This window comes from Hylobates moloch, unplaced genomic scaffold (assembly GCF_009828535.3).
Source record: "Hylobates moloch isolate HMO894 unplaced genomic scaffold, HMol_V3 SCAFFOLD_9, whole genome shotgun sequence".
Lineage (NCBI taxonomy): Eukaryota > Metazoa > Chordata > Mammalia > Primates > Hylobatidae > Hylobates > Hylobates moloch.
Window position 1 is genome coordinate 96,781,473 of NW_026652284.1, and position 23,385 is coordinate 96,804,857.

At 38.5% G+C, this 23,385-nt stretch overlaps 1 protein-coding gene across 1 annotated transcript in view; it reads right to left on the bottom strand.

Moving 5' to 3' along the window:
- Positions 1–10,528: 10,528 nt before the first annotated feature.
- The window catches only part of EIF3H (eukaryotic translation initiation factor 3 subunit H), a 111,848-nt gene continuing 98,991 nt past the window's right edge, over positions 10,529–23,385 (bottom strand). The window contains exons 4-8 of the mRNA XM_032760301.2: positions 23,257–23,356; positions 21,893–22,042; positions 14,843–14,963; positions 12,184–12,316; positions 10,529–10,800 (exon numbers count right to left, since the gene is read on the bottom strand). Of these exons, the coding sequence (XP_032616192.2) occupies positions 10,703–10,800; positions 12,184–12,316; positions 14,843–14,963; positions 21,893–22,042; positions 23,257–23,356 (602 nt within the window). The 3' untranslated portion in view covers positions 10,529–10,702. The remainder of the gene's footprint in view (positions 10,801–12,183; positions 12,317–14,842; positions 14,964–21,892; positions 22,043–23,256; positions 23,357–23,385) is intronic.

Sequence of the window (23,385 nt, forward strand, 5' to 3'; positions counted from 1 at the left end):
AGGTTGGAAATCTACCACAACCAATGGCAGACATCTGCGCACAAAAATAGCAAGTCTCGAATTTAATATTTTACTGCCATATTTTGAAACAACTGGTTAGGCAGCTGCTCCTGTTATCTTCCAATTACTTCTCATTTTTCCAGAGACTTAAATGCAAGCTGTAACAAATTAAATCTAAATTTCTATATTCTCTTTTAAAAAAATAAAAGACTTTCAGAAAATACTGCAAAAAAAAAAAAAAGTCATTGAGAGGAAAAAAGGGATATTGGTGCCAAGACAGAGGACTTTATTCTCAATGCCTCCAATGATTTGTTTCATCTGCCTTAAGGTGTGAAGATATGCTGACCCCTAAGTGATCCAAGTAGTCTCCATTCTACATAGGCTCTTAGTGCTGAGACTTTGCAGTTTGCTAAAAATGCACTTTTCCCTGCAATTTTGTAAAGGTGCCCAAGAATAAATTCCTTCACCAAATGTTAAATATTCTCTGTTGTACCACTCTATCAATGGTGTTCAAATACACAAGAAATCTCTCAAAAGCCTTAATAGGTCATATTTTGGAGATACCAATTCAAACAAAATTGCACATGGTTCCAATTGAACAGCAAGGCAGAGAACAGAGTAATTATTTTTTTTCCAACATCAACATGCTTTTCACCTTAAATTATGAGGCTTGTGCTTAGAAATTATATTTTTGCTAGAAAAATAACACATTTTCTAATCTTCTCTGTTTTCATTTTTCATCTGACTCCTTGATCCTAATTAGGGGGCACTGAGGGTGAGGGTAGGAGGTGACTGTCACAATTTGTCCCTCTGACTGCCGGGATTCAACATGGATTTCAAAATAGAACTTATGTCACTGAGGCTTTTTTCAGTGCAAGGTTCTGAAGTGGAACACACTTGCCATTCTTTCGGATGCAGTATCTACACTGCTCCTGCACGCCGGCTGCTGCAGTCAGCACAGCCATGTAAACAATGCGCCACTATTATCTCAGGCTTATGGCATATGAGGCTCTCTAGACCTGGATCCTTCCAGCCTTCTGTGTCCCTCCTCCTCCTCCTCCCTGTCCTTGTCCTCTTCCCCCACAGCCCAACATAACTATTACTCTTAACCTCTCCAGAGAGGTGGCTACTCTACAGTGAGTTATTAAATTATATCTTCCCAATATCATCTGGTAACTTAAAAAAAAAAAAGTCCAGGCCTTATTGAAGTCTTTAGTTTAAAAGAAAAATCTCGGCTGGTCGTGGTGGCTCACACTTATAATCCCAGCACTTTGGGAGGCAGAGGCGGGGGATCACCTGAGGTCAGGAATGCAAGACCAGCCTGGCCAACATGGTAAAACCCAGTCTCTACTAAATATAAAAAAATTAGCTGGGTGTGGTGGCATGAACCTGTAATCCCAGCTACTCAGGAGGCTGAGGCAGGAGAATCGCTTGAACCCAGGAGGCGGAGGTTGCAGTGAGCTGAGATCACGCCACTGCACTCCAGCCTGGGCGACAGAGACTCCATCTCAAACAACAACAACGACAACAACAAAACTCCCTTGGCAACACAGCCAGATTCAGGAACCACTGTATGGACAACTCCTGACTTAGGATGGCTTAACTTACAATTTTTCAACTTTACGATGGTGCAAAACAATGCACATTCAGTAGAATTTTGTTTTGTGATTGCCTTTTTTTTTTTTTTTTGTAGAAGCAGGTCTCGCTGTTTCCTAGGTTGATCTCAAACTCCTGGGCTCAAGCAATCCTCCCGCCTTGGCCTCCCAAAGTGCTGAGATTAGAGGTGTGAGCCACCACACCCAGTCTGAATTTTCAATTTTGATCTTTTTCTGGGCTAGTGATAGGCAGTATGATACTTTTTCATGATGCTGGCAGCAGTAGCAAGTTGCAGCTCCCAGTCAGCCACCCAATCACAAGGTAAACAACAGATACAGTGTATTGTATTCAAGAAATCACGAGATATTTACCACTTTATAACAAAAGAGGCTTTGTGTTATTTTGCCCAACTGTAGGCTAATAGAAGTGTCCTGAGCACATTTAAGGTAGGCTAGGTTATGCTATGGTGTAGGTTAGGTGTATTCAATGCACTTTCAACTTACAATATTTTCAACTTACAATGCATTTATCTGGATGTAACTGCACCTCAAGTCAAGGAGCATCTGTACTAGAGCAAACTTCACCAAGCAGTAGAGTCACCTGGGGTGCTGAAGACAGGTGCTTGGTTAAGCTTCATTCTCAAAGCTCTTGATTCAGTTAAGTATGGGTTGAGGCCTGAAAATTTGCATTTCTAACAAGTTTGCAGGTGATGCTTACCCATGGGCCATACTTTGGGAACCACTGCTCTTGGTTAAGTCCCATGTGGGCCAGGACTGACTGCCTTTTCATCCTGCGTTGAGCAGTGTTTGGCACATTTGTTTGTTGAATGAACACCAAAAGGTGCTCTAACACTACAGAAGAAGACCCACCACAATAATCACGATTCTGAAAGTGTAAGTTTGCAATTCTACTTTCCCCTACAGTGTGCTCCATTTGCAAAGCTAAAATCCACTCACCAAATTAGAGACAGAGACTCAGAAGAGCTGAACTGACAATGTAGGCAACACGCACTTCTTTAGATGGAAAAGTGCCACTCCTGTTGGTTGGCTGGTTAGTATTTTTTTCCTAGAGGCAATGAAACACAAGCATCTAGTACATAAGAGCATCAGCAGAGGATAATCTTTTTGTCCAAGTGTGCTTTAAATCAGGAGCAACGATTTACTGCTAACACCGAATATATTTGGAATTCATGGAGGCTTTGCATTGCCAGCCTCTAATCACTTCTCAGCAGACTACCCTAAAATTGCTACAGTCCGTCAATACAAGATGGGAGATTGTCATCTGAGATTTGCCACATCAGGGATTCATCAAAATGCAAAATCAACACCTTCCCTTTCTCTCTCTCCTACTCCAGATGATTTCTGAATTTCTGTACATTTGTGAATTCACAGAAGCATGAACAAAATGACATGAACATTACAAATGCAAATGTCTTTGTTCCTAACAAATCACTCCAGTTTTCCCTTCTTCCATAAGTCTCGGAGTGGGAGGGAAGGGACTTCACATTACCACTGCAAAATCACCATACGTTTAGAAGCCAGAGGCAAAGGTGAGCTATAGTTTCCCAAAGGTTTTTTTTGTCAGGGATAGCTTTTAAACACACACAACCTCAAATATTATTTTTCCAGTGCTGATTTGTACTTTAATAAACTGACATCTGCATCTCTAAAGAAATACTTCACTGTCGAAAGAATCTAGCTTAATTTTGTTTGCTTGAAATGTTTTCATCTCAGACCAAATTTAGAATACCCCACCACCTGTTTACACCAATCTCCAGCAAAGCAGCAAAAGCTCACCTCTTCGATTCACTTCCCAGCTGGAACAGTCAAGGTGATGGGAGTTGTGAGATGTTTTAAATTAGCCTCCAACTCCTTGTTCATTTCTGAGAAAATGTGCTACCCTTAAGCTCCAACTGCTACACACCTCAACTCCAGAGTACATCAGGGAGCATCTTTGCAAACAGAAAGCTTCAGTCATATAAGGGACGACATTCTGCAGAAAATGTTGAGGCACAGAACAATACAAAAGAATGGTGAATAGGCTATTTTGGAAACAATACTTAAAGTTCTTGGTACCTCCTTCCACATCTGTGAATGGGGGTGTTAGTGCTCACAGAGAGATAGGGCTAGTTCCTCTCTTGCTCTAAAGTTCTGTTAACATATTTGCAAAATACAATAGCTTTTATTCTCCAATTCCCACTTAAGGCTGCACCTTCTAAAATCTTTTGAGGCCTAATAGCAAATAAGCCTTGGCATATACATGAGTTGGGTTTTTTTTTTTTTTTTTTTCAGGTTGAAAGCAACAGAAACCAATTCATACTTGCTGAAGAAAAAAAAAAAGGCAGTGTTATTAAGAAGATTCAAATGTGTTTTTGTGAGATTCAAAGGCAAGAATCTAAACAAGCCTCAGAAAGAGACTGGAAACAGAAAATGCCAGTGTTAGGAACCCAGGCAACATTCTTTTATTCTTGCTCCAGCTGATTCTTCCCCTGTGCTCTGCTACTCAGCCCTGAATTACAAAGTAGTCAAGAGGTTAGACCACCTCTACTCAAGGAATGAGCCTGGATGGACATTAGCATCCCTTAATTGTTGTTTATCTGAAAAGGGTAACTGATTAAGATGTTCACCTTGGTCCAGTTACAAACACAGACACTAGGAGCTCACCACTGGGATCCTGTGAATCTTGGGATCAGGGTGAATTAGGAGGTGAAACAGTTCCCAGAAATTGGTGGGGGAAGGAGAGAGAGTGGCTCACCACAGAAGAGATGACATCACATAAATAAGATGATTATCTTGAAACAAGAACTATTTTTCCAGTCCTGTTGAGAAGGGAGGTTGTGCCACATATTGGTATGAGTACGATGACACTGACACCCAAGACTTGAGCTCCAGTCCTGGTCCTACCACCTAGGGGTGGGCTAGCTTTAGTCAATCACAACCTTTTTGAAGTTTGGTTTCATCATTCCTGGGCCGTTACTGTGTTTCAAACCTAGTATTTTCTGTATCAAGTGCATTGGCTTCATAATGCATTTTGTACTCTTTTTCTCATTCCAAATGAGAAGATACATGAACAAGTACTTTGTGAACTGTAAAATATTAATTTGGAGATTGCTCTTAAAAAGCTACTTGAAATATAATCTGTCTATTCATTTTCTTCTCCGAGTACCTGGGTCTTTTGCCTCCATAATGAGGGCCCCCTTCAGCAGGTATAGAACATCAGACACTACAAGCCAAAACAATACCTACATTAAGACTAGGCAAGACATTTTATATAAGCAGCACATGCATTTTGGTTTCTTTGGCCCATTGCCTCCTGAGTGTGCATTTGTTATAGTACAGTGGGCTAGAAGTGGAAATCATCAGCTGCAATTCCTCTCTGTATCTCATTAGAGGTCTAGTTTCCCCTTAATGCACATGAAGACCTTTCATTAGCAATAATGGGAGCTGCATGCATCAAAGGGAAAAATAGACCTTCTCCATTGTGATCTAGGAGATGAGGTTATTGGGACACTTGCTTGCCTGATTGGAGAATTACGACATTCAGAGATGCATGATTAGATCATGGAAAAATTAAAATCTTTGTGACTGTTTTAATAAATAAAATGCAATTTTAAACCTCAAAATGGAGGTCAAGAATCAACATTAAAGAATCATAGGCAGACTGAAATTAGGAATGAGTTAAGTAAGTGAAAGCCAAATGACAAGATAAACAAAGGTAGAGAAAGATCACCCAGGGGATCTGACAAAATAAGAACTGTTTCCAATACACACAAAGTTAAGACACTGGCAAGAGAGACTACAGTCCAAGAAGAGACGGCAAGGACCATTTACTGTCAGAAGCAGTAAACACTGCTGAAAGTTAAACAAATCCTTTGCTTCCATGTCCACAAAGGAAGATGGAAGATGCCAGAAATGGCTGTGCCCTGAAGAAGGGTCAATGAAATAAAATATTACTGAAGGAAATAAAAGTGACACCTGAGTTTGTCTTGAGGTTGACATAAATGCCAGAAGCAGTATTTTCCTGCTGCAATCAACTTTAAACAAGGACACTTGGAAATCGGCCATTCTGCATTGTTAAGGGTCTGAGGAAGAAGTAGCAGAGTCTTCACATTCGTTCAAATGTCAAAACAGTAATCTGTGGATTAAAGGAGAATATATTTTCTTTACAGGACAACATCAGACAATGAGACCTATTTTGGGGGGTGGGTGGGTGGGGAATGCTCAGGAAAAGAAAGCAAACATGTACCTGAATCTTATTAAAAAGACTTCAAGCAAGTCCTAGAATAAGCATGAACTCAGCACTCCATCTCCTATCCCCTCAACTCATGATGGTTCCAGGGAATACTCAGGTTAGTAAGACTCTGAGGATGTATTCAATCTGTAGCAGACTGCTTGCCATTGATTCAATGAAAGATTGAAAATTGGTTGCCTAACTCATAAAAAAAAATGCAATTGGCCTCAACATCTAATCTCATGGAATCAAACAGTTTTTAAGGATAGGTGCAGTGGCTCACATCTGTAATCCCAGCTTCTTAGGAAGCCAAGACAGGAGCCAAACCAGCCAGGGCAATATGGCAAAACTCCGTCCCTACAAAAAAACAAAAAAATTAGCCAGGTGTGATGATATGTGCCTAGGGTTCCAGCTATTCGGGAGGCAGAGGTGGATCACCTGAGCCTGGGAGGTCGAGGCTGCAGTGAGCGGTGATGGTGCCCACTACACTCCAGCCTGGGTGACCAAGTGAGACTCTTTCTCAAAAAAAAAAAAAAAAAAAAATTGTAGAGATGGTGTCTTCACTATGCTACCAGGCTAGCCTTTAAAAAAAAAAAAAAAGTCAATAGCTTTTGGGGGTACAAGGGGTTTTTGGTTACATAGATAATCTGTACAGTGAAGTCTGACATCTTAGTGCACCCTTCACCTGAGTAATGTACATTATACCCAATATTCAGTTTTTTTTTTTTTGAGAAGGAGTCTCGCTGTGTCGCCCAGGCTGGAGTGCAGTGGCGCAATCTCAGCTCACTGCAAGCTCCGCCTCCCAGGTTCATGCCATTCTCCTGCCTCAGCCTTTCCGAGTAGCTGGGACTACAGGCGCCCGCCACCACGCCCGGCTAAGTTTTTGTATTTTTAGTAGAGACGGGGTTTCACCGTGGTCTCGATCTCCTGACCTCGTGATCCGCCCGCCTCGGCCTCCCAAAGTGCTGGGATTACAAGCGTGAGCCACCGCGCCCGGCCCCAATATTCAGTTTTTATCCCTCATGCCCCTCTTACTCTCTTCCCTTCTGAGTCTCCAAAGTTCATTATACTCTTTGTGTGCCCACAGCTTCACTTACAATAATGGCCTCCAGATCCATCCGAGTTGTTGTAAAAGTCATTATTTCATTCTTGTTTATGACAGAGTGGTATTCTATGGTGTAGAAATCAAATTTTGACTTTAACAAACTGATCACATGGCAACTACGTGAGAGCTTAACAGCCTATAACAAGAATGCAGGTACTCAGACAAAGCAATGTCTGGGAAACACCAAACTCCTACAGAATGGCCCAAACTCCCCACATTGGAGGAGGGGTATAGCAGTTGGAAACCATTCCTTGCACACCTGGACTATATCCCTAAAATCACCATTGAGGCTTATGCAAAGCCATTTCAGGTTCTACCAGTAGCTGTGGAGCCAAACAGGCTCAAGGTGCATTATAGGGAAGTGTCTATTTATGTAAAATGAAGTCTCAAGGCAGTAAGTACTGGACCACAGCAGTTTGCTCCAGCAAACTGTAATTTCCCAATAGCTCTGGCTTCCTATTTCTCACTCCATCTCAAGTAATTTGGAGTCTCATGAACCCCTCTTCCAATCCATCCAAAGAGGTTCTGACTCCAACTTGGGAGTCACCACTTTTCAATAATAGACTCAGATCTTTATCCTTTTACCACAATGACTACTGACCACAGTCACTCCTTCTGTACACCCCAACTGCAGAAGGATCCTCTGTTAAGATGGCCCAAAGCACTCTCCAAGGCATTTATGACTTCATGTTCCCCTCTTGGGTCATATGCTGATTAATAAGCTCAGAGGCAGAATCTGTGTCCTGTCTGCTTTGGAACATCATGAGTGCTTGACATAGTAGGTATCTGATAAATACTTCTTAAATTAAAAAAAAAAACAGAATTTAAAAAAGTACAGAACTAGCATAGAAAAAAATGCCCAGTGAGAATTTTTTTTAAAATGACAAATAGTGTATTACATACTTAATTTGGTTGAGAAATGTTTATTATAAAAATGGAGTTTATAATGAAAATAAAAAATTATTTCATAACATTCTGATACTAGTACACCTGAGTTCGATGCCAGCATGGTTTGAAAGTGAAGCTGATACAAGTTTTCTAAAGGATGTTAAAAAACTATAGTATGAAGAATGTAGTAATATTTTAGAAGGCACTAAAACTTAAATACTTAGATGCTGTATATGAGAAATCACACCAAGCTCTCTTAATCAGGTTAACACTAGATAACCACATCTCAATTTCCAAGCTTCCAAAAATAGGTAAAAAAATTATTTTAGTTTAAGTTGATATTAAAAAGAATAACGCATTGGGAGCAGGAATCCATTCTTTCAGGTTTTAAGAATAATGTTATGATTATTATATTACTATCAATGATTATAAAGTTAATGTCAAATATCTTCTACTTTCTTGGTTTTTTAACATTCGATTTTTTCATTAGATTAACATGCTAGCTTTTCCTTTCTGTTGTTGGGTAAGTGAATGATTTATTAGACCTGGTGCTCAACTTACGAGCTTTTCTCATTTCAACTTGAACTGCAAATATTTATAGAAAATGAATCACATGTATTTGTTCCTGAAAAATGTCAGAATACAGCACTCTAATCAAATGCCGAACAGAAGCTATTCCCTAACACTACATACTGTGGTGAGTTAATTTCCACTGACATGTTTTCCTAAACAGTTTTTTCCACTATGATTAATTCCCAAATCAAAAATTACTGAAATCTTTCATTGTGTATTCACGTTACCAAGTTATAGAAATCTAAACAATCATAAAGAATTTAAGAATCACACCTTTAAAAACATGGTTGAATTGATTCAATTACTCTTACATCCTAAAAAATATGTAGGTTATGTTTGAACTGATTTTCCTTGCTTTTGTTTTGCTCGCTTGCTACTTTGTTTATCTCCACAGTAAGATCCGAAGTCTAGAAAATTAGAATGCAGAGGAAATGAACCAACAGAGCATACACTCCACAAGGGCAGGGGCCATGGCCAGTTTTACCTGTTAATATATCCCTTCTGTCTAACACAGTGACACTCAAATTTGTGTTGACTCCAATTTAAGGTATCACCATGGGTAGGAGGGCAAAACAGCAGAAACTTTTGAAGGCAATTTGGCAATACAGATAAAAGGGCTGACATTTTACATACCCTTTAATTCGTAAGTCTACATCAAAGATTATCCTAAAGAAATAATTATATATGTGAGCAAGTACTTGAATTCTAGAATGTTCTAGGCCCTGAGCTTTTTAAAGTAAAACCCAGCTAACAACCCAATATCCTGGATAGGGTGCCTAGAGTGCCTCCCTCATCATACATACAGGCTGAGTGGCTGCCACATACCAACCAGAGTTTGCATGCTTCACCCAAACCCCCAACAAACGTCTTCAACACTCACAGCCACCTTGTGAGGTAACAGACCTGCTCCCATTTCTTATCTCATCTGATTGACAAAAACTGAGGCACAGGGAGGTTAAGTAACTTATGAAAATGAGGAGCCAGGTTTCAATCTGGCTGCCTGATCCCAGAGCCCCAGTAGTGCCTTCAAAACAATGTTGTCCAAAAAATGGATTTCTCAACTCTCGTGATCTTTCACCTATCTCCTTTTTTGATAACCCTGCTAGGGGATCATAATCTAAAACTCTCATAGGCACACCCCCACCAGCTGGCAGATCTCACTGATTTTGGTGGTGCACAAACAGCAAAATCTGTGATTATCTTTAAAATATAAAAATTACTAAAATATATTTTTCCCAATATACTACCATTCTCCTAATTCCTCATTCACAACACTTGCTATTAGCAGAATTATACTTCATGGTTTGGGAAGACAAATGTGAAGTCCTAAATAATACAAACAAAATGAAGTTTACTTGTGGTGGCATGATTCTTTAAAATTTCTGTGTCCTGTCCAGGAGTGGTGGCTCATGCCTGTATTCCCAGCACTTTGGGAGACAGACGCAGGTGAATCACTTGAGGTCAGGAGATGCAGACCAGCCTGGCCAACATGGTGAAACTCCATCTCTACTAAAAATACAAAAATTAGCCAGGTGTGATGGCACACGCCTGTAGTCCCAGCTACTCGGGAGGCTGAGGTGGGAAAATCACTTCAACTCGGAAGGTGGAGGTTGCAGCGAGCTGAGATTGCACCACCACACTCCAGCCTGGGCAACAAAGTAAGACTCTGTCTTTAAGACTCTGTCTTAAAAAAAAAACAAAAAACAAAAAACTTGTGTCCCATGGCCTATGAGTACAGGGACTGGCTGACCATCACCTGCAGAAACGAAAAGGCAGACTGACCGGAATTAGGCCAAGTGATTCCAGGTCCGGGGACAAGGAATTCCTGGGCAAGTACACGAAGCCTGGACTTCTCTCGGGTGCTCATTTGGGAGCAGCGAAGTATAAAAATAAAAAATAAAAAATAAAAAAAATTCACAGTAGGTGCTAGGGCCTCCCGGTCAGGAGCTGGGATAAGTAGTTGGGAGAAGTGGGTTGAAAGGTGGCACCTGAAGAGGTAGCAAAAGTGGTGGAGCCTATAGGTTTCTGCCTGGTGAAACTTCCGGTCAAGCCTTGCTTTAGCGTTTAGAAATAAACAAGTATAAGCAAACAAAACTAAGCCAGAGAAAATACATCTAAAATCAAATGAGCAAGCAGTCAAGATTTTGTTTTATTTTATTATGGCTAGAAAGACACGGTTATAGCCAAAATCGGCAATGACATTAAAGAAATCCTCTGTGCTTTTCAATATGCAAATATATTTCTTCCAAGAGTTGCCCCGGTGTGATTTCAAGAGTTCATGTTAACTTCTTTTCTGGAAACTTCCTTTTCTTAGCTGTTGTATTCTTGAAGAGCCTGGGCCATGAAGAGCTTGCCTAAGTTTTGGGCAGTGAACTCCTTGATGTTCTGGCAGTAAGTGTTTATCTGGCCTGTGCATTTGAGAAAGAGAGCCATAATGTTCCACAAATTGTAAAATGATCCAGAAAGCTAGTCAAACAGAAAAATCAGCATAAAACAGAATCACCTGTATACTGTTTTGAATCCAGAGTTTATTTTTCCATAAGGGATAAAAATACAAGTTCTTTTGAAAATAAGCTACTGTCCACTCTCAATTACGTGGAGAATAAAAAAAAACTACTCCTCAAAAGCTTATCAGCCGTAAGGACATAATAGCTGTTGGTCAAAAGGACTAAGTAGATCAAACCAATGATGTACAATTGAGAAAACAGAAAAAAACAGCATTGACTAGCCTTCACAGGTACAAAGGAGATACTAACAATAAATCACAGAGCTGCAAACCAGACAGACCCACTGGACCCAGATGTGAACAAGTATGGTAGGTTTTCAGTTTGCGCTTTGGGAACATTAAGGAGTTTTCCTACGAGCCAAGACAGAGAAAGAGTAGAGAGTTCACTTGAAGAAAGGGCTCCATCATTGCTTTTTATGTTAATAACATAGATCATTTATGTTAATGATCTAATCTCATGCAACAGTTACATCAGTTACATACTTCTTCAAAATATAAGGATTTCAATTCTGTTTGAATTGGACCTTTGGGAAGGAATTGTCTCATTTCCAAATTTAATCTGTATGTACACTAGAAAATGTTAAGGAGTTTGGAATTTCCTCCCACATTACAAATGCATCAATATAATTGAGAAATTGCCAATCAGCTTTTGAGTAGGATTTTCATTTTGATAAAATCTTCTCACAGGTTAAGGATCTGACTGAATCAGATGGCATTTAACTTTTCTATAAGATTATAGCCAAATAAGGGCATGAATGTCATATATTCAAAATCAAGTCCTAGAACAGGACACAGGAGCTCTCCTGCTTAAAGGTGGTATTAAATATTAAGTATAACCAGAAAAAGTTCATCCAGAAATACATTTGTGCTGCCACAATTTAAGTTCAAGTAAGGGAAATGATTTCCTAAATTCAAGTCAAGTATCCACTGTACAGTGCTGGGCTGGAAGAGGAATAGTAAGAGGCCTGAGCTAAGTGATCTTCTGCATTAAGACTGTAAACAATTATTCTGGGTTTCCATGAAAAAGGACTCATTTTAGAAAGTTTATAATGCCATCTCAAAAATGTTTAGAAACATAGAGTGAAGCACTGAAAGGACCTGGACAAAAGAACAAACTCTTACAAGTTCTTAGATTTCAGATGTTACAGGTGCCAGATTCAAATTCATCCTGCAACTATTTCAAACATACTAGCTTTTATGGCATGCTTTTCTGTTTGTAAATTTCTGTCTTCTGCTTCCTAAGAAACGAACAAAACCAGCCAGGTTTTGCACTGGGCAACAATACCTGCAATGAGCAGCGAGTCCATCCTGGCAGGCGGCTGTGGCGGTTTGAAGAGTTTGGACAGGTCCTCCTCAGGGAGCGGGGGTTCTCCTCGGCTCTGGCGCTGCATATTCTCCTGCTGGCGACGCTGCTGATACTAAAATTCAAAGGGAAAATGATTTGGTTATTTTTCTCCATCTGAGGAGGAAAAAAAGATGTCCTTCCCCTACACAACCAGCAGAACCCCACTGCTCTGAATTCCAACCTCGGTTTTCATCAATGGCAACATTTGGTAACTTGCGTCTAAGAAGCTAAATATGCCAATAGTAGAAGAAAATTTCTTTGTTGAAAACTCTAGTGTCACTCTGAGCTCTAAGAGTCTATAACTAATGATTCAGAAAACAAAACTAGTTATGTAAGTAACAGGGGGCTTAAAGGGAAAGAAGTTCATGATTAGTAAGGTAAAGGGAGTTCCTTTACCATTTATAACAATGGGGTAATACATGATTCATCCTAACTTTAGTGACTAAGTAATGAACTACCACACTGGAAATTCTTTCACCTTTACTCCTATTGACCTAAAATAACAATACAGATGATGTTATTACTGCTATGTTCACTATTGTTACAACTTTTTTTTTTTCTTTTCTTTTCTTTTTTGACACAGTCTCATTCTGTCGCCCAGACTGGAGTGTAGTGGCACAATCTTGGCTCACTGCAGCCTCCGCCTCTCCGCCTCCCCAGTTCAAGCAATTCTCTTGTCTCAGCCTTCCCAGTAGTTGGGGTTACAGGCACCCACCACCACACCCGGCTAATTTTTGTATTTTTAGTACAGACAAGATTTCACTATGTTGGCTAGGCTGGTCTCGAACTCCTGACCTCGTGATCCACCCGCCTCAGCCTCCCAAAGTGCTGGGATTACAGGCGAGAGCCACCACTCCTGGCCTATTGTTACTACTCTTAACAGATAACTGTCTGTACCTTAGCTCTATAGCTAAGGATGGATACTATTAATAGCTCAGATAATGCTTCAAATACTTTCAAACTCTGGATTCCTGCGATTCGCTGAAGAGAAAGTAGGGATATATATAAACTTTAACTATAAACTTATAGATCAACTACAGTAAGAGCTAACAGCTATGACTGCTCCCAACAGTGAAGCACGTAATATCCCATACACAACCTTAAAATGTCAGGTAATAAGAAACCAAGCTGGGCTAGTAAAAATTTAGTCTTGGCCGGGCGCGGTGGCTTACGCTTGTAATCCCAGCACTTTGGGAGGCCGAGGCGGGCGGATCACGAGGTCAGGAGATCGAGACCACGGTGAAACCCTGTCTCTACTAAAAATACAAAAAAAAAATAAGCCAGGCGTGGTGGCGGGCGCCTGTAGTCCCAGCTACTCGGAGAGGCTGAGGCAGGAGAATGGCGTGAACCCGGGAGGCGGAGCCTGCAGTGAGCCGAGATCGCGCCACTGCACTCCAGCCTGGGCAGCAGAGAAAGACTCCGCCTCAAAAAAAAAAAAAAAAAAAAAAAAAAAAAAAAAAAAAAAAATGTAGTCTTTGGATTCCTAAGAAAATCAAGGGAAACACCAATTCTTTCTAGTGAAGGAAAGTAACTTGCTTTGTAAAGATTCCTGTATTCATTATGGGGTACTCATAGGAAATAAACATTCAATTTGATACCCTGGATGAGTCCTTCACTTACAGGAAAAACCAGCATGAAAATGAAATCCAGCTGAGATGATTTTTCCCCTCTCAGTTTATCAGACATTTGTAACCACTCCCATCTTTTCAGTTAAGAAAAAAAAAAAAATACTGATTTACGTATGTTTTCTCAATTCTAAGCTGGCAGAAACAAAGTACTTTAAATTTCACTATATACTGAAAACGAACTCTGATATTAAGAAAAAATTTAAATACAACATTCTCAGAAACCACTTAGTTGTGCTTAGAATTCTATATTTAACAACGCTCTGTTTAACGTACATTTTAACGAACAGAGTAGTCATATATAAATACTACTTTCACAGATAAACATTCTGGAATCAACTTATCTATGAATCAAATGCTAAGAACACTTCAGAGCAGTATAGTCCAAATACGATATTTCAGGAACTGTGAAAACGATGTGGCCTGCAGGCAACATGAATAAAGAAAAGGTTAAATGGCCACAGCCGTAGATGTGTGCATATGAGAATATTCGGATAATTCTACGGTTTTTGTCTGTATTATACTATCTACTTCACAGCAGTTGGTCTATTATTTTCTATCAACATTGCTTGCTCTTAATCACAATTGCTCAGTTTTTTAAATGAACTGAAGATTCCTAACTATGCCGCAATGAGCCACTGCCAAACCAATTATAGTTAGTAAAGAAATGAGCTGTGACATTCTGGAATCTCTTTGCTTCTGATTTTCTCAATAAATGTATCTCTTATTTGCATAACCTTGGCATTACAATCTGAGCTTAATAGCTCTCTTTAACACAGGTATTTTTAAGTATAACCTGTAAATAATATGTTACAAACATGCCATAAAAATAATAATCTTTTAAAAATATGATATAGAGTAACTAGCTAACGGTCATTGCTTTACCAAAGATAATTTAGGTCATTCTGAACATGACTCTTGAAATACATGAAACTTAGAAATACATGTTTGTTGAATTTTTCCACAATACCAACCTGATGTTTCTGCTGCTGTTGTTTACTAGTATTCCTCATGTATGTGTTGTATTTAACTATATCTTGGCTCATTTCATCCACTCTGTCCATCAGCAACTGTAGATTCTTCCCCAAATGATTGCTGAAATGTAAAGTAAACACACTGACAAGTCTTATTTTAAATTATAGCTTTGCTACTGCTCTAAACAGTTTTAAGATATGAACTTGAACTGGCTTTTGCCAAAAGAATGAGAGCACACATATGCATAAAAGCAAGGGCATAAAAGCAAGAGGAAAAAATCTGAGTCAACTTGTTACTAAACTTTCCATACCAAACTTCCAACTACAATCTCAGGGATACCTGAAATAGCTGAGTTTCTTATTGTGAGAGCACAGGTATGTTAGGGTAGGAACTGTGAAACATACCTAGTGAGACATCTATAATACATATTTTTTATACCAAGTTCAGTATTCCCAAATTCTTTTCATTAACTTACCCTGCCCAAATGCATTCCATAACATTTAAATCAGTAGTCTCAGGAAAGAACCATACAGATTATGACATCTGGCACATGATTTCTCTATCTAGGTTTTAAATGAGCAATGGTAACATTTATTCTACAAAACCTGATGAAGAGGCTCCTTTCCTCTGACCTTTCCTAGAATCTGTAGTACAGTCTTTCATATTTCTTATTCTCTCCAGAAATTCCTATTGCAGCTCAGCTACCAACATCGCTTTATAAAGTGATGTAATGATTGGCACAACGACCACCATATTCACTGATTTCTGCCTGCAACTTACCTCCTACCATGGTAACGCCTGGACAGCTACTATACATATATATATTTTTAAAATAGCAAGCTTCTAAAGAGTAGTACCCATTCATTAACTGCAAACAGGTATTTACTAAAGTCCTATTATGTGCCAGCCTTAGTACTAGAAAACAGGGAGACAACAGTGAATAAGACATTCATGTTCTATATCTTCACTGATCTTATAACTGATTAGGGATGGAGGAGAAAGAGAAGGGGGAGGTGAAGAGACACTTACTTTAGATAGCATGATCAGAATATCTCTCTGAGGAGATGACAGACTGAAAGATGAGTCAGCTATGCCAAAAATATTGTAGGCAAAAGAAAATACAAGTGCTGAATGCCTGAGATGAGCAAGAATTAGGCAGATTTGATAAAAAGAAGAGGCCTGGCATGGCTAGAGCACAGGGATTAGGTCAGGCAGACCAGACAAGCACATGTGGGAAGCTCATTAACACCATACAACTCCCCAGCAATGTAGTTTGTTGTGAATGAGACCTCACAACTGCAATGTGAACGATACCCTGGAGTTGTGCATGTTTATGACACATTTTGCTTAAATTTTAAAATGATCATTCTGCTGCTATGCAAATAGGCTGGAGAAGAGAAACCAGGAGGTTAGTTAAAAGTCTACTGTGGGGTGTTGGCAAGGATGTGGAAAAATGAAAACACTCATACATTGGGATGGGAAGGTAAAGTGATAACAGCTGCTGTGGAAAACAGTTTGGTAGTTCCTTAAAAAGCTAAACCAAATTACCATATAACCCAGCAATTCCACTCTTAGGAATATACCCTATGAATATGTATATACCCTAGGGAATTAAAAATATATACTCACACAAAAACTCATACATGTATGTTAATAGCTACATTATTCTTAATAGCCAAAAACTAAAAACAGTCTAAAATTCCATCAAATGATGAATAGATAAATAAAATATTATATATCCATATAGTAGAATGTTATTTGGCCTTAAAAATGAATAAAGTTCTGATACACCCCACAACATGGATGAACCTTGAAAACATTTGCTAAGGGAAAGAAGGTAGACACAAAAGGTTGCTTATTGTAGGACTCTTTTTTATTTTTTGAGACAGAGTTTCACTCGTCATCCAGGCTGGTGCAGTGGGGCAACCTCCACTTCCTGGGCTCAAGCAATTCTTGTGCCTCAGCGTCTCGAGTAGCTGGGACTACAGGCATGCGCCACCACACCTGGCTAGATTTTTTGCATTTTCAATAGAGACGGGGTTTTGCCAGGAACTCCTGACCTCAAGAGATCCTCCCACCTCGGCTTCCCAAAGTGCTGGGATTACAGGCATGAGCCACTGTTCCTGGCCAGGACTCTGTTTTATAAAATATCGAGAACAGGCAAATCTGTAGAGATAGAAAGTGACTAGAGGCTGCCAGGGGTTAGGGGAATGGGAATGACAGCTTAATGGGTTTGGGTTCCCGTTCAGGGTGATGAGAATGTTCTAGAGCTAGTAATGGTTGTAAAACATTGTGAATATACTAAAAACGACTAAAGTGTACATTTGAAAAGGGTTTAAATGGTCAATTTTTTTCTCTATTTTAAAAACTGCACCTCTGGCAAATAATCTATCGTGATATTACAGAGAGAAATTGTGGTGACTTGAACTAGGATGGTGGCAGTGAGCATAGAGAAAAGTGAGCAGAACTGACAGAGATTCTGGGGGCGGAGCAGGCAATCTTTATTTGATAGGGGGCATAAGAGAGGAATGGAGGGTGACTCCCAGTCTTCTGGCAGCTGGTTACTACATTTACAGAGAAAGGAAAGACTGAGAAGTAAACAGGTTGGGAATATTGGGAATGAATAAAAATAAATCCAACTAAAATATAGATTCCATCAGTAACCTCAAGAAAATCAGAAAGTTTTGGCTCTTTCTCAAATAATGGAAGGAACACAGAACTAGGGTGTATGTGAGTAAATTTACCTTTCAATCCCAGCCTGGCACTACCTAGATAACCTTGGTCCAGTAACATGGTCTGATGACTTCACCTGTTGAGGAATCAAGTGCTTCTTTCATATTTATTTTATTGTGTTGCAATTTTTTAAATCACTTTTAACTGCAAAACATTTCTTCTTCTCTGGATACAATGTATTTGCTTCTGCTTTACCCTAATTTCTAAATAGTTGATTTAAATTCACTCAGACTTAAGTACTAGAATTGGGCAAGACCGGGGAAAAGAGAGGCAGACAACGGTCAAAGTGCAATGACTTAAAAACATACTACAAGTCTGGAATCTGTCCTAAGGGCAGTGGGAAACCACCTAAACATTTTAAGCAAAGGAGTAATATGAGCATCTAATTTTCATTTAGCAAGATCATTACAATTTTGAAGAGGAAAAGGTCAAAAACAGGAAGTGAGGAAACTGTGAAAGTAATGAGGAAGAGAAATAAGGTCCTAGACTAAGGCAGTAAAAGTCACAGGAGTAAGACAAAATCGCCCCATGAGTACATGTGTGAGAAGACAGACCCTGAGGAACACGGACACAGATGAGCACAAGAGGGTTCACTGTGGAGAATGAGAGGAAACCCAGAAGAGCTATAGTTTCACAGGCTCCTAGGAAAGGATCTCAGGAAGAAGGCCTTATCAACATATTACATGCTGAAGGGTCTAAAATACTCAGTGACACAGTGACATCAAAGTCTTTTGTGACTTTGGAGGGAGGTCTTACTACATATAATGGGTTGAACACCACAAACTGTTGGCGATCACTCGGAAATCAGTGGGAAATGAGGAAACAGTGACATCAAAATTCTATCGAGAAGTTTGATTATGAAACAAATAGAAAAATTAAGCAGAAGACAAACGGAGATGGATACTAAAGGCATGAGATCAAAAGGTATTCTTTTCCTAAGTTTTTCTTTTGAGATGGGGGGACGTAAACAAGTTTAAATGTCTTTGTTTTTAGGAGATGCACGCTGAAGTATTTAGGAGTTAAAAGTCATGTCTACAATTTACTTTCAGATGGTTCAGAAAGAAAAAGTAGTGTTTATGTACGTAGATAGAGTGCAAATGTGGCATGATATACAATTGGTGAATCTAAATGAAAGGTTTATGGATGGATGTTCACTGTATTTTTCTTTCAAATTGTCTAAAGAGTTGAAAATTTAAACATAAATTTTTAATTGGAAAAACAAGTCTATAAAGATTAAAAAAAAAATAGTATAGAAAGAAATTGAAAATCTATGAAGAAGGAAGGAGTAGATCAACCTAATGAGGTCCTGAGAAGGCAAGAAGACAGGAGGCACTGGCTTCAGGTTTCTGATCCTTTCATTTTTACCAATGAGTAACGTGAAGCCCAAAGGGCTATATTAAGTATAAGAAATGTCATTAGCTATATGATTAGTTGTGAAGTCATTTATGTCATTAATTGCAAAAGGAAATTAGAGAAAGAAAGGATCATCACCAATGCTGTGGCTGGGAGGTTACGGGGAAAGCAGTGACAGTAGGGAAAAAATAACAGCACAGGAGAGGTACTGCCATAGGCAGAGAAAATATACCCAGACCTTAAATCTTGGAGGTTGTTTACAGTAATGAGAAAGGCACTACTAAAACAGACCCACTGTTTCTACCAGAAAAGTCTTTAATATTAAGTACTAATATTATCTGCTGCAAGTATATGAAGTTATTGTGAAAGAACACTGCTACAAGCACAAATATGTGGACTTTAAGTATTTCATAACTTTTATATTATGATAATGCTCTCCAGAAAAAAAATTAGAAACACACACACACACACACACACACACACACATCTGTGTACTATATGCCTTAAAAGGGCATCAGAAATTAACACTGACAGAAAATCAGACCACTACCAAGACCAATTTTGTGGGAATCTTTTCAGTACCAGCTTAAGTAGGATGCTGAAACAGGGACTTACTGTTAGGAGTTTCAGTAACATTGCCTTTTCTTTTATTGCCAAGCAAATAAAGAACTGAAAACAGATAACTTAAACAGATGTGAACCAGGACATGAAGTGTTAAGTCTGCTCTGGCTACAGTATCAATTTATGCTTATAACCCTTAATGTATGATGCCCACCCTTAGTTTACTTTTTTTAAAAGAGGAAATAAAAACAATTGTTTTACATGTGTGAAAAGCTGAACGCCTGTAATACACATTTTTAAAAACTAATAAAGGCTGTTATGGAATAACTATTACTAGAACTTCCATCTAATTAAAATTAAAATTAAAAAATTTGAATTTTTCAACAAAAGCAAATACAGTATGTTTTAGTTGTCGCAGAGAACAAATTTATCAGGCACATCAAAGAAACTGGTGCCCATGTATACACTGTGAAAGGAAAGACCAAGTTTAAGCACCTGCATAAGAATGATTTCTGATGAGGTTTCCTATACAAACTTTTATGGCAACTGGCCTGAGCCATCATCACACAACTACTGTTAGAAATTAAAAATTGAGATGTACAAAACTTATCTGTCTTTTAAAATAGTATAATCAATTTGGTTCAATGTAAGCATCTACTAGCAAAAAAGCACTGCTTCAAAGTTGCTTCATTTTTTTTCCTCCTAACAGGAACACCAATTTACACTTTAAACAATTTCACGTGGAAAGCAAAGAAATGGGGCCTCTTTTTCCTCGTTTACATAAAAATACAGAAGACAAAAACTATAATAAAATATTTGTCTAGGTCTCAGTTGCCAGGGCAAACTGAGAACATTTTCTTGGCTATTATAAATGCTGCTTTGGACAAATGGACATTATAGACCAGCTCATTGGTAACATTAAAGCACCATCAGGGATGTATTTCTTTTGTATGCTCAATAAAGGAAGCCTGGGAAAAGGTGAAGACATGAATTATGTAAGCAAAAGCTTTCATGCAGTAAATTTAAAATTATTATATAACCATATACTTCATACATCAAATTGTAACCTTGTATGCTGAAAAAGGTTCTTAGCTAAATGCTTTAAATACAGGTGTGCCCAGTACGTTTGTAAAAGCAGTAAAGAAAAATACGACCTTCTAAAATAGACAAATTAAAGGACTATTATGAATATATGTTTGCAGTCACAGTACACTCTTTGGTGCCAAATTAGCCTTGCAACCTGGCTGTGTTACTTAGCACTCCATTTACATTCATCGTCCATCTCCCTGCCCTGTTAAGTCTTTCTAGTGGCCTTTGTGATCAATTAACACGATGGAAGGCGGCGCCTCAACCACAGTCCTACCTGTGCCAGAGCATGGAGAAGAACACTGATGTCTCTGGCCCTTCTGGGTTCATCCCACTTGCTTTATATCAAGGAGGTACAAAGTCTGTACACTTTTTTTTTTTTTTACAAGTCTCTATCTAAGATAACTAGAAATCTGATAAATAATTTAGTCTGCTCCAAACTGGTTGCTTAAGAAAACACACCTTGTTTCTTTCAGCCAACAAGCATATATTGATTCTTTCCCTACTCTGACCATTTAATTTCGTTTCACAAGTCTGCTGCTAGCCTCCTTCCACCATAGACAAAATAATCACTAACATAACGCTCAAAGGGCATTTAAGAGGAGCTATACAAGTGGCTCTATTCACATTTCTGTTAAGAGTAATAGATGAGGGGGAAATAAACAATAATTTAACAAAGGGAACAAAACTTCCTTTTGGAAACCTCAATCTGCATTTTACAAATATAATAAACATTATCTCAGCAACTAGATAGCTAAGGCAGTCATGCTGGAGGAAATCGTATCACCAACTAAAATAGCTGAAGCCAGTGTCAGGTTCAGAAAATTCAAATTTTAGTTGAAAACTCAAACAACTGGAATTTTCCAACTGCAAGAGTCTGCATCTGAACAAGGGCAAGTACAACCAGTAAAAGAAAAAAGCATTTCTGTTCTTTTCCTGAGCATTATTAAATATCCAGACATAATACCCTAAGCCTCTTAGGATCGTGTACAAGAAATAAAGCTGAGCCATATAAAAAAGCCCTCCCTCATGGGCACTGACCTTATCAAAGCACAAACGATACAGCAAAGAAGGCAGCAGAGGATTCTTCTAATACGAGCAATTAGTATTCAAATAATGTGTTGTTTCATGTTATCAGTTTGGAGTTTTTCCCTGAGATCCTAACGGCCAGACTATTACTCCATGTTATACATGTTTTAAGAACCTATAAATGTTCTTAAGTAACTGTTTTCTTGTTTCACAGGTAAAGTTTATGTGAAAGAATCTTTTGCAAAAAGTTCTAAAACATGGGCTTTTCATTAGGCAGGGCCACTTACCTGCTGGCAAGGCTGAGCAATTCATGTTTATCTGCAACAGCTGACTTCTTTTCAAGTTCCCACATTAGGACATTGATCAGATGTGAATTTTTAATTACAATCGGCACTTCTTCAAACATGTACTCAAAGGTGATATTTGCTTTTTTCAATCTGTGAAGCATGTTAAAAATACTTTAGTCTGATGGTCAAAAGTAGGTGCTAAATTGACTACTTCATAAAATTTACCTAATTACAGGCCCTATCCAAGATCTTTATTTCATTAGCACTCTTAAAAAAAAAAAAAAAAAAGTAGAGAAACTAGAGTTTTACAGAGTCAAGCATAAGTTCAGTGATTTGAGTAACTTTGAAAATGATGCGAATTTGAGCTAAAGCCCAGAAAATAAGATTCTTGGCAGAAGAAACTACTCATTCTTTGTAATCAGGTATCTTTAAAATTTCACTGATACTAAAATGTAAATGTCACACTAAGTTATGCTACACAACCTACACCTACAACTTAATTTAAAATAGCTAAAAATGAGAAATACTCTATTTCTTGAAAAGTTCATTTTAAAAGCCTCTTGAATTACAGTTTAACAAGTAGCAGAACACAAGGAGACTCCAGATACAATAGTTAGAACATGCCAAGAACACAGTTTCTCATAGTTTAGTTATAACCACCACATCCAGGAATTGTTCATGAGTTAGCTTTTCTTTTAAAATTCTCTGCACCTTAACTTTTTAGGAGCCAAATGAGAAACCAGAGATGAACCATCCTACATGAAGTCAAATCCATTAATTTTGATTCAATAAGAACTAAAAATTTCTATAATTAACAGAAAATGGAAGAATTCTAAGTATTTAATTTATTTAAAGTAAATATTACAATGCCATTAAATAGGATCCCAAAACAGCTCCATCAGTTAATTCTCTGCATAATTGTCACCCATAAAATTTCCAACAAGCCACATTCTTTACCAAATTCTTAAAATGTTTATATCATTCCCACCCCCTCATTAAACAAGGGTTCGGAAAATAAGACACACAGCTCACAACCAGCCTGATACAGAGCTTACAATCTGACAACCCCTGATCACTCTTTCCACCTCCCTTTATTCAATCATTTATTTCTTCGAATCAAGTAGCTAATTAATTCCCATTCTAACTGAATTCACCCTTGGTGAGAACAACAGATGAGATATTCCTTAAAGAATAATTTAAACATGGAAAGGGAGAGAGAAAGCAGCACTCGGCATGCAGAAAACTTCTACAGTCCACATGGCAAAAGCACTACCACACCACAACCGAGGATTCAAGAAAGGTGGCAAAGAAAAATCTTAACAGAAAAATACCCAACCCTTTACCAGATGCCCCCAAACACTTACGCTTCAGGGGAAAAATCCTTTTCTTTACAAACTTCCATCAGTTTAGGAGTCAGTCTGTATGCCTTTAGTGAGAGAGACCCTTGGGCAGTTTTTATGGGATCTCAAACAAGGAAAGAGAAATAAATTACT